The sequence below is a fragment of the Gallinula chloropus genome (assembly GCF_964237585.1).
Source record: "Gallinula chloropus genome assembly, chromosome: Z".
Taxonomy (NCBI): Eukaryota; Metazoa; Chordata; class Aves; order Gruiformes; family Rallidae; genus Gallinula; species Gallinula chloropus.
The window spans coordinates 25,790,575-25,802,902 of NC_140089.1; the positions used below are offsets into that span (position 1 = coordinate 25,790,575).

At 38.9% G+C, this 12,328-nt stretch overlaps 1 protein-coding gene across 7 annotated transcripts in view; it reads right to left on the reverse strand.

The window, feature by feature from the left end:
• Positions 1-12,328, reverse strand: part of APC (APC regulator of WNT signaling pathway) — a gene marked incomplete at its 5' end in the record, with an annotated part of 60,173 nt that overhangs the window by 19,705 nt on the left and 28,140 nt on the right. For 4 of the 7 annotated variants that reach the window (XM_084278110.1, XM_084278109.1, XM_084278106.1 and 1 more), the window contains 2 exons: positions 1,412-1,516; positions 10,371-10,454. In XM_084278110.1, the coding sequence (XP_084134236.1) occupies positions 1,412-1,516; positions 10,371-10,454 (189 nt within the window). The remainder of the gene's footprint in view (positions 1-1,411; positions 1,517-10,370; positions 10,455-12,328) is intronic. The other 3 variants (XM_084278111.1, XM_084278108.1, XM_084278107.1) reach the window with 1 other exon arrangement.

Consider the following 12,328-nt stretch of genomic DNA (forward strand, 5'->3'; position numbering starts at 1 on the left):
AGAAATAAATGTTATGCCCAACCCATTAAGCCTCCCCTGTCTGGACTTGCAGTGAAAGTAAATAATCCCCAGATGTGCCTTTTAGCACAGATTCAGCGCCCTGGATCTACCCACCCCCAGGAGGAAGGAATTTGCACGGTTTTTTACATTTTTATGAGGCAAAGTTGAAAACTGCACAAATCCTCAACGTAGAGACCTCAAATGAAGTATGAATGAATCCCAAACTTGCATAAGTCTGTCAAGATATGGCAATCTCTCCTTCCTTCCTCCCCCCTGTAAAATATCTGTTGTCCAGAATAACTTCTGATTCATACACTGAAGATGGATGATATAGCCACAGTGCATCAATTATTTAAATACATTATGCTTTCAGCCCCAAAGCAGCACTGAACTATTTTCTTCCCAAACAATAAAGCTGTCATAAGAATTAGAGTCAGAGCCTCAAGCATTTGCTCAGATATGGCTGACAGAACTAAATTCCAAATGGCATCAAACATATTTCAAAAGTGAAATTATAGGCTGCACTTAGTGTTTAATCAAGTGAAATATTCTAGGCAAATGTTCTAACCAAACCACAATTCTTTCTGATAAATTTTCTTGAACAAGACACTTTCAGAAAGATTTAATAATTTTACTTCCCTGGAGTAGCAAAAATATTTTGCATATTTATTTAACTATTTCGTTTGTAGTGTGAAGTTTTAAGAAGCCAAATTACTAGTGGGAATGTCTCAGCTACAGTTGGAAATCATGAAAGGAATGACTGCTGGCATACAATAAATAAATAAAGAGAGGGGTCACAAATTTTGATAAATATTTGCTTTAAAAGACAAGTAAATAATTTCATGTACCCCTCAAAATATTCCACTAATGCATTTCACTAATAAAAGGAACAGCAATTAAAGATTATTCAGAAACATTTAAATAACCCTTTCGCACACTTCCAGATTATCTAATTGATACTACTGCCTCAAAGCTTTATCTAGAAGTATTAAAGAAGCATTCATGATAAATCAGTGATTTGGTTCTCCTCCTCTTTAAAAACACTGGTATTTCAGTGATAATTTATAAAGTCAAAATTTGAACAATTTCTGATGATTAGATATTTCTAGTATTACAGTTCACCTACAATAAAATCTTTTTGTAGTAATTATTATTTCTCCTTTGTAGCATTATGCTCATTGATAAAAAAGAAAAATGCTCCCTTTGTTATGAAATATCTATACTTCATCTTATTAAGACTCTTCCTTCCAAAAAATACAAGAAATGTCTCAAGAAGATGAAATGCAGAAAGACATGTATCTTTTTGAAACGAGCAGGCATACAAACACCGTATAAGGCATATACCAACATACAAGCATTGTACATTCTGAGTATTTCATTATACTACCAGTAAAGAAAATAATCGATTTACCTGACCAGTACTGCTAGTAGCCATGCTGATTTCTGCTGCTCCTTGACCTTCATTCTGCCTCTCTGTATCATGGGAAGCTGCATCATGCTTGCTTTGAGGTGCTCTCTGTTAATGTAAGAGTTTATGAAATTACATCGAGAAATGAAGTGCCCTTTACCATTCAGAGCTCTGTAGACTGTGGATGCATCAATGCCGCATCCTCACAAAGCCACTGAACAGTACTTTGTATTTCATAACCCCTAAGCCTCAATAATTAACAGCCGAGACTCAGCGTCTTCGAGAAACTGCAAGATGAAAGTCAAGCATGTCCTCTGAGGATTATAGCCCTGCAAGACAAAGGATTTGCTGAGACACAGAAACACCATTTTCCACCAGCTGTGCTCACATCGCTATCAGAAATGTAACAGAATTGGAGCAAACAACTGTCTTCTCTGCACTGTCACGTGATCCGTGCAATTACTGGAGACCACGGCCAGCACAGTTCAATTAAGCTTCACATAGTTCAATTACGCTTTACACTCAAAGACAAATAATTTCTCTGTGAAGAGATGGATATTTTCAGTAAGAATCCTTCTAAATGTTAAGGGAAAAGAGTGCAGGAATAATCACTTTGATGCAAGGAAAATTTTTATAACCTCATACTCATCCATCCACCTAAACATGTTTTATCAAAATAAATTCAACTGCTCTAGCAAGCTGCTGCAGACATGTTTCAGTTCTTTCAGCAGACCAAATACTCTATACCACTGCGTGAAAATTAAACCAGTGTCCCTGCACTGACAGTGATAAAAAGATCAACGTGAAAATCAGACCTTTAAATACAGTTTCCTAATAAAGCAAATAGAATAGCAGTTACACACTCTGTGAAGCATCCAACATTATCTACTAGTGTGTTTAAAATCTTTCAGGTAGACATAAACAATCCTGTCATTGGAAGTGGCTTGAAGCCTGGAGTTGAACAGGTATCACCTTAACTCCAGCACATGATTACTCTCATAGTGTTAGTTTTGATGCCATATCCCCATGCACAGACTCAGAGGCTACACACTACCTTAACAGACAACACTCCTGCATCCTTCTCAATTAATTTGTTTCACTACACTCGGTATATTAAATTCAGCTTCTGTGCAGCTCTGCAACCTTCTTGAGCAGTACCGCCTACAACAGCATCTGTCTCATCTTTCTTTAGGGAAATTTAACTCAGCAGAAACTAATTGAAACTTCTTCAGTTACCTGGTGGTCAGATTCATACAGTGTCACTGGCAGACTAACTCTATTTTGTTCTTATTAGTACACATGCTAGAGTAGCGAACCCAGAAAATATTTAATGCTGAACAGAATTTCAGAAACCAGCAATGAAATAAATGTGAAGAGATAACACAGGGATAAACTTGAAAAATGAAATCTAAACTGTTTAACTAAAGGAATAAATTATGTCAAAGAACACGCTACTATTATACAAAATAACAGCATCAGAAAATTTTAAACAGTGATAGGTAACAACTGTCTTAACTGTAAATGTTCTGTTATGGATGGCGACTAAGCCACAAAACAAAACTCAGAAAACATTTTGGGAGACACACAGCATTACTATTCTCTTAAATTTGAGCCGTAATTTTGGAAGCCACCATCTCTGTGTATTAAATTACACCATTACTGATGCTCATGCAATGACAACAGAAAGCTCCTAAAACAAGTCTGTGGACCCATTAAGATCACACCTTGCTGCACAACATGCTGAATACGGTGCAATGTTATTACATGCTGAATCCCTGTCTCACACTACTTTCCATCTTGAAAAAATTGTAATATTTAGTTTGACAAAACCTAAATCTAAGCCTCCAGTATAGCTCAGAGTCATTAGGTGACAGTAATTTTCAGTCCCAGGAAGAAGGTAGTATTCAATGTACCTAGAGGTGAAAGGCTGAAGGGATCACCAGTCAGCCTCTGACCCAATGGGTCACCTGAGGGGGAATAACTATTCTTCCAAGAACATTTCTAGGTTTGGGGCAGTTTTTTGGCATGGTGATGATGGTCTATTTCTTAAATACTTTTGATGCATCTAGAGCACAACCATGGAGAGACTCTAACACGAAAAGTTTCTGCTCTCAGCACTCTCTGTCCTCCTCCCATTTACATACATTTCGTTCACTACATGCTATTTATGAAAGATAAATAGTGGCTTCCTGTCCTTCTCAAGCACTCTCAAAAATATGCTACTACAAAAACCAGTCAACATAACACCCAAATTAATTTATAAGGCAACATTTAACAGCTACTAGCAGGGCTTATCTAACTTCAAATGTAGTATGCACTCACAACACACACAAACATATAGACACGTTACTCTCACATAAGTCACCAGCTGGGCTCCTATGTCAAATCTGCAAGTTCACAGCAAAGTGTTTTTACTACTTCAGCTACTGAAGTGATTTGAAGTAAGAAGGCATTCTCTTCACGAAAACTGGCCCAAAGGAGGTTACCAGTAACACAAGCAGCAGATAAAAACTGATTCTTCATGTAAGCAGACATTTATTACAGTACATATTTAACGTTAAGTACCATCCTAATTTATTAAATGAAATATAAAACCAGTATCTATCTGCACACATGTATGGGGATTAAAATATATTTGTTCATATAGATAGCATTACTGTAAATAAATTAATATTAATCCAACAGACTGTGCATTAGTAAAGAGAGTATGACCACTGCAAGGTATGCCCCATCTTTGCATTACCTTTTAGCCCTGACCACAAGACCCGTGGATGAAAACGTATGAACCACCAACCACATCAGCAAAGAACCAGAGCACATAAACAGCAGCAGATTCTGTAACCTCTACGTGAGGTACAGCAGCTAGACAACGACACACAGGTCCCCGGATCAGACTGCATCACCTGTTCTGAAGCGTGATTTTTGAAGGGGTGTAAACTGTGTTTACAGCCCTCTGCCATTTCTGAGTGCATGACCCTGCAAGCCCCTGAAGGGGGCAAGCTGCTGTGCTCTCACAGCAAAGCGCTGGAAAAGCACACATACCCATTACAGGAAGGTAAAGCTGCTCCCTCCATCTTGTCTGCCACTGATTTTTAAGTGCCCTCAAAGCTTGTCAATTCTCAATTTCCCTGTATTTGCTAGCAGGAAAAAGATACATCTCTAGCTATTATATGACATTTGAAAGCACAGTAGGCCTTGATCAATTTTTGCTAAGACAACCAATTACAAATAGTTTTACATAAATTTCTGAGTTGCCAAAACATCTCCTGTGTATTTATTAGGATGGAAAACTTTTCCATGCATAAACAACTACCCTTCCCCCAATATTCAACTATCCTATTATTATCTGTGTTTTGAAAACTAAAGATACGCTACCGTTTTCTAGATAACAGAAAAAGTTTATTTTGCCATTCCTTCATATTAAACACAGCACCCATACAGGTATAATTAAGAAGGTGTGACAAAGAACAATGGAATAAATAAAAACAAGACTAAGTTTGAAATGCTTTTGCTCTGAGTCAGAGAAAAAAATAAAGTCTAGTGAGTCAAATGCTTGACAGAACTGCTGTCCATCACAGTTTAAACAGTTTAAAGCTTGCTGAACATCATCTCTGTACAGATTACATCCTTTACCTTTTCTCTACAGCAACACTAATAAAAATACTTCGTAATATCTGTCATTTGAAATGTGTGAGAGAAACCCCTGTACCACTATCAGAACCTCAAAAGCACACATGAAACACTTATCGAGAATTTGATTTTTTTCTTTTAAATAATTTCAATTTTGTATCCGACAGCCAAAAATTATCTTTGGAGGGGTCTAACTCTACAACGGATTGCAAACCTTATGAAAATCTTGCAAAATATCCAACAGAAGTCTCATGAAATTTGAAGATACCATCACTTGCAGGTAAATTACTTCAACTTTTTCAAGCAGCACTTACAAGACTTTGAGATTGCCAAGCTTTAAAACTGATTTCCAACAGCCACTTTCATGGTACAGTATCGCAAGTTCTTATTCTATGAGATGTACTGCACTTGGATTCCATGGTGATTGGCATCACCACAGGGGCCAACTACATCAGTAGAAAAGGTATGGTATTTATTATTGTTGCTACTAAATCTTTATAAATAAAAGGAGCACATTCAATTTGGGTATCGCTGTATCAGGCATGGTATAAAAATATAATAAATGCCTCATGTTTATATTTTTCAGTAACACAGGCTCTGCAGTTTGACTGCTACTACCCTCCTCCCTGCCACCAGGCAATTTCAGAACTAGATCCAGCTGTTTTCCATAGCAGATGGCCATCCTTTGGAAAGTAGTAACACACACTATGAACTTTTAGTGTATAGTGAATGCCTCCTTTTCCACAAGTGCCCTGGCAATTCTGTTCTAAAGAGTGTAAGTATAAAACCTGTCATCCAGACACTTTATAGATAAGATACACCACAAGAAAATTTCAATATATTAGAATTTCGACGCATTCAGCAGCCAAATAATTTGGTGAAAGGAATGAGGAACTAAGATGAAAATTTACTTTAATTCTGTACTTGCATCTCAATGATATTGGAGTCCTTGAACTCAGTCCAAAATACAATTTACCAGAGCAAGAGATAAAAACTCTGGGGACAGAATTTGTCTGACTAAATGGGGCAAAAGTATCTGATAAGTGGCTGGACAAGTGACGATTAACTGCTTAGCAGCTTAAGGCCATAACTAACGTCACTGACATACCACATACCCAATTTATTTTAAAATGAAGAATACTTAGATAAGATGTAGCAAAGGAACCTTGAAAAAAGGAACATATCAAAACTACGGATACAAAACTGTATCTCCCTGGGAGTCAAAAGTCAGCAAGATTCCTCTAATTGGTGTCCTTACAGTGAATTCTCTCATTATAACATGGAAACTGCACCTCCAGTGCTGAAAACACCCCCTCCCCAGAAAAAGACGCTTACTTAACAAAAGTGCACTAAGTTTAAGAGGTACTGTATCTTTAAATCAAAGCACGAAAGTAGTTAAACAATTGTAGTGGAGAAGGTGTGACTAATAGGCAGAAGCACATCCTGAGCTGTATCAGTGTACAAAACAGTGGTAACCAGTGTGCTAGCTTTGTGGAGTGACCACCTAGCACCCACCTCTGCACAAACACCAAGTAAATATCTCAGCTCTACCAGCTCTTCGCACACCGGGTAATTCACCCTGGTTTGGGACAACACAACCACGTAGCAGAGAGCTTTAAACTGGAGACAAGAAGGGACAGATCAATTCCTCAACAAACAAGAACAGGACGCTGGGGTAGTGCAGGCAAGGCAAAGGTCCTGGCTGATGGGAACACAAGGGTAATCCACACAACCAGGCACGGAACAGAAGGAGGTGCTGCAGAACCGCCTTGCAGGGCAATGTCTCAAGCCTGTGCTGGGTAGTGCTGCTCCAGCATGCCTCTGCACTAATGCACGCTGCATGGGGAACAAACAGGAGGAGTCAAAAGTGTCTGCAGTCACAGGGCTACAACCACGATGTGGTGGGACAGACCACACCACTGAAAGGCAGCAACTGAGGAATATAGAAGTTTTAAGAAGAACAGACTGGTTAGATCTAGGGGAGACCTTAATTGCTCTCAGTAACTACCCAAAAGGAGGTTGCAGTGAGGTGGGTGTGAGTCTCTTTTCCCAAGCAAGTAATAAAACGAGGAAAAGCAACAAGTTGTGCCAGGGGAGGTTTAGATTGGATATTAGGAAAAAAATCTTCACCAAAAGCATTCTTGAGCACTGGAACAGGTTGACCAAGGAAGTAGCTGAGTCACCATTCCTGGAGGTATTTAAAATGTGTGTAGACAGGGCACTTGGGGACTTGGTTAGTCGGACTTGGCAGTGCTAGGTTTATGATTGGACTTAGTGATCTTCAGAAGAACTTTCCCAGCCTGAACGATTCAGTGGTTCTAAGGTGAGGAGATGGAGTTGTCCTTTATGCAAGCGAACAGCTAGAAAGCATGAAGCTCTGCCTGGGGATGGGTCAGGAGTCAGTCAAGAGCTCATGGGTGAAGATGAGAAGGCAGACCAACATGGAAGCTGCTGTAACAGACCTATGCTAAAGACTTCCTGATCAGAAAAAGAAACAGATGAATCCTTTTCCAAACAAGTGCAGAAGTCACATGTGTACAAGTCCTGATGCGCTCTGTTGACAACTTCCTGACACAAGTAACTGAATAGTCAACAAGGAGATGTACTGTACCGGACCTGATACTTACAAAAAAGGAAGCACCAGTCAAAGACACAGAATCACTAGGGTGGAAACCTAGTGAATGCCTCCTTTGCATCTAAGTTAAATGCTGCTTCGGCTGCAGTGACCATGAGATGGTAAGATTCAGGATCCTAAGGGGAGAGGAAAAGGCAAGAAACCAGGACCACAGATATGCACTGGAGGACAGCAGATTTCAACCTCTTCAGGTATCTGCTTGCAAGAATCCCATGGGATACTGCCCTCCAGAGAAGAGGGGCCCTGGACAGCTGGTGATTCAAAAATCACCTCTTCCAAGCTCAAGAAAGGTCCATCCCAACAAGTAGAAAAACAAAAAATGGGCATCAGAAGACTTGTACGTAGACGAGCAAGAAGCTCCTAATTGAACTTGGGCATATAGAAAGAAGAGTGCAAGAAGCAGAAGGTGGGTCAGGTGTTCCAGGAGTAAAGAGTTGCTGTCCAATCTTGCAGAGAATGTAAGGGGCAGCAAGAAAGAACTCTGCAAGTACATAAACAGCAGAAGAAAGACTAGTGAAAATGGGGACCCTTCTGCTGAATGGGGAGGGAGACCTGGTGACACAGGGCACAAAAATGGCTAAGGTACTTAATGGCTTTTTTGCTTCAGTCTTTACTGGTAAAAGCATCCTTCACAAATCCAGGTCCCTGAGACAGAAGACGTACCCTTGATGGGGAGGACCAGGTTAGGGGTAGCTTAAAGTAAACAGGACACGTAAACCCTAATGGCCTCATAGAGTGCACCCATAAGTGGTGAGTGAGACAGATAACGTAACGGAGAGTCTACTCTTGAATGGTCATAGCAGACTGAAGGAAAGCAAGTATGACTATCTTTAAGAATACCAAGAAGGAAGATCAAGGCAACTAACAGGCTAGTTAGCCTTGCCCGAGTCCCTGGCAATTGAAGGTGATGGAGGAAATCCTTGTGGAAAGCATTCCCAAACATGTGAAAGACAAAAAGGTGACTGGGAACAGTCAGCACGGTTTTACAGGGGGGAAGTCAGGTTTAACCCTTCTACCACTTAATAAGTCACAGAAGAGCAGCTGTCACTATTCACATCAACTTTAGTATGCCTACAGACACTGTCTTCTGTAACATCATCACAGACGAGCAGACAACAATATATGGGTTAGGTAAGTAGACAGTGATGTGGTCTGAAAACTGGTGGAACGGTTGCACACCAGAGGGCTGTGATCAGTTGCACAATGTACAGTTGGAGGCAAGTCACTAGTGACGTACCCTAAGGGTCTATGCTGGGACCAGTACTGTTCAGTATCTTTGGTAACAACCTGGATGATGTGACACAGTGCTGTGTCATCAAGTTTGCAGGCGACAGAAAACTGGGAGGAGAAGCTGATGCACCACATGGTTCAGATGTCTTTTAGAGGGACCTGGGCAGGCTGGAGACAGGGGCCGACAGGAACCTCATGCAGTTCAACTAGGGGAAATGCAAAGTCTGCACCTGGGGAGGAGCAACCCCAGGAACCAGTACAGGCTGAGGGTCACACAGCTGGAAAGCAGAGAAAGATTAGAGGTCCTGGTGGACACCAAGGTGAACATGCTAGCCATGGACCCTTGAGGCAGAAAGTCAAACAGTATCCTGGTCTGCATTAAGAACAGTGTTGCCAGCAGGTGGAGTCAGGTAAACATTCCTCACAGCTGGTATGGTTGCTTCTGGCAGACCCAGTACAATAAAGATATGGATTTACTGAAGCAAGTCTTGTACAGGGCCACAACAGTGTTTTAGGGACTGGAGAGTCCCTATGCAGAGGAGCTGAGAAAAGTGGGACCATTCAGCTTGCAGAAGAGAAGGCTGAGGGGGGGAATCTCCTCAATCCATAGAAACACTTGGATTGGCCAGTAAATCAGAAGACCAGGAATCCTTAATTATACACAGTACTGTCTGCTTCACTTGTAAGTCTACATTTTTTCCCAAATCCTGAAATTACAAAAGCATTATTTTTCTAAAAGGTAAAATACAAATCCCTTAGTAGTCCAAATGCTGGTCTAAGCTCTCACAGTAGTTATTTTGGGTGAAGACAAAACATAAAATGTTCAGGTCGAACATAAAGTTTATGTTTAATTTACCAGTACAAGAAAAGGAGTTGACCTTCTAAGTGAGTTTTCACTACGAGGGCAATTTTTGCTAATGGCAATTGCTCCTATGGACTTTGCAATTTACCGGAAATGTTAGCTTGTATTTCTTAATATAGAACCCAATACTTGAACACTAAAAATATGCCAGATGTCTATAGTGAAGTCTGACAGAACCTGCATTCACCCTTCCTTTAATCTTATCTCTCTAAAAAGATAAGCAAACCATGATGGTGCTTATCAGAGATTCATACTTAGAGAGGCTTTTACAACTGAGTCTTGTAATTATTTGCTAAACCTAAGACTCAGCCTTTATAATACATTTGTAATACACTGCACTTTGGCATTTTTACTGAAATTTCAAGTTAAACTTTTAACTGATACATGACTAGCGATTAAAGTTCAATTGTAGCATGAAGACTAATTCATGTATTCCACTCTCAGTTCACTGGTAAGAGAGCTAGCAACAGTGTATGTATACTGACGAGTTGATTAACTGTGACATCACTAATCCTGCCTAACACTTTATTTAGTTTTTTAAACTTTTTTTTGTCCTTAGAAAAAATGTTTGTAACATAAAAGAAGGCAAGTAATTGCTCACTAACCTCTGCTTCAGCTGCTTGTGATTGCAGGAGCTGCCGTATACGAAGAATGTCCTTTTCTATTTGTTGAATTCTTGCAACCCTTGCCTGAAATGAATGGATTCTCATGTTTGATTTTGTTCAAAAACTCCTTTTACTTACTGTACAGAATGACAATATGTAGAGTTCTTGGCAAATGGACAGCTGACCACAAAAGAAAACAACTTCATTCATTTGACAATTCAAGTATTCTCCATAATAAAACAGAGGCATCTGTGCAAACCTTTGAAACATAGTAAGTAGTTGGGTTTTTGATAAAACCAATACTTGTTTGGATATAACAGGTCACGAAACAGCACACATTCAGCTACATAAAAATGCTCCAGTTAACTTGTACAATTTTCCTGTTTCTGAAACTGACATTTTGTGCAGATCTTTAGCAAACTGACTTCCATCTCAAATGCCAGAATTCTACTTGCCTTACAGCGATTTGAGAGAGATTTATGCATTTTCTGCTCCTTCAAACCTCAAAGAATTTAACAGGCTAGGTATGAGAAAACTACATACTGCTCCTTCGATTTTTCTGGAATTTTACATACATCTCTGAATCAAGAGTCTTTTACTGCTACTCATTTGCTGTAACACTCTGTGGCTAGTAAAGGAAATGTTAAAGAAGCCCCACCAAGCATTACAGGACACCCATACTTCATACAAGTTCACAGTGAAGCACAGGTTGCATTATGAAGTTATATATCCCTGTATGAAAGTAATTAGCCCAATAGTATCAGGATATTAATAAAACACCAAACAGATTAAATACTGATTTTTCTGTATGTGATGGAGTGCTTAATAAATGGACACACAGTTGAAAGAAAAATCTTGATTCTTTCACCTGATTAATATTTACAATGCTATACTAAAAAAGGAAAGGCTTTAGTGCATCTAGTACACACTGTAAGGATCAGCATTATAACCAATCTTATTTAAGACATTTATAACCTGGAAGTAAGATGTACTTTTAAAATATACTAATGTCAAATATATGCATGGAATAGAAACACAATGTTAACTACAAATTTTAGAAATATAGAAGATATAATCACAACACATAACGAATTCCTGAAATACACATCATAAGCAACTCTAGGAAAAAGCATAATAAACATAAATGTTCAGTAGGGATGCAAAACTACAAACATTAAACTGTAATTTTTATTTGAAATTGCAAAACGAAGTATCAGAAATGCAAATAGAATTTTGAAAGCTGCACACACAGAAGCTTCCACACAACATGGCACAACCAGGTACTTCATGCCCCTTGTTCCTAGATTAATACATTTTTAAGTATTAGGAAAATAATATATCCCTGGAAATAACTGCACTGGTGAATACATCTCTCTGTCATTAAATGTTACTTGAATTTCCCCTAAATTGAGATTTTTTTTTTCTGTGTAAGCAGCAACAATTTATTACACAAATGGCATCAAAATAATCTGAGTATCTAAAGATACACACCTAGGCATGGGGAAATGCTTTTGTGCACATGAAAAAAAATAAATTGCATGATTTGCCCAGTATCACTGAGTCCTCAAAAGGGACAGGAATTCAGTTCACCCTTCCCAGTTTTAGTCCAGAGTTTTAAACAATTGACCATCCTTCTTTCTGCTGATCCATTATTCATACTACGGGGACATTTAGGATTTAGGATTTCAATCAGGAAATTAGAATTATTAACCAGGAGCATATTTTGTACCATATATTGCACAAACAGAAAAAGAATGCATTTCTTGCCACAACGGTGTATAGACTAAAAGCAAAACAGAGCTACATAATCAAACAAGCACTGCTTTAACTTTAGAACCTATACAAGAAATATCAATCTTTATTTTCTATTTGTTCATATTTGCGTTGATACATTTAAAGTTAAAACTTGTTTGGATTTCACTGCTCCAGTAAGACTTCTAAGAAAAATAAAATGCCTC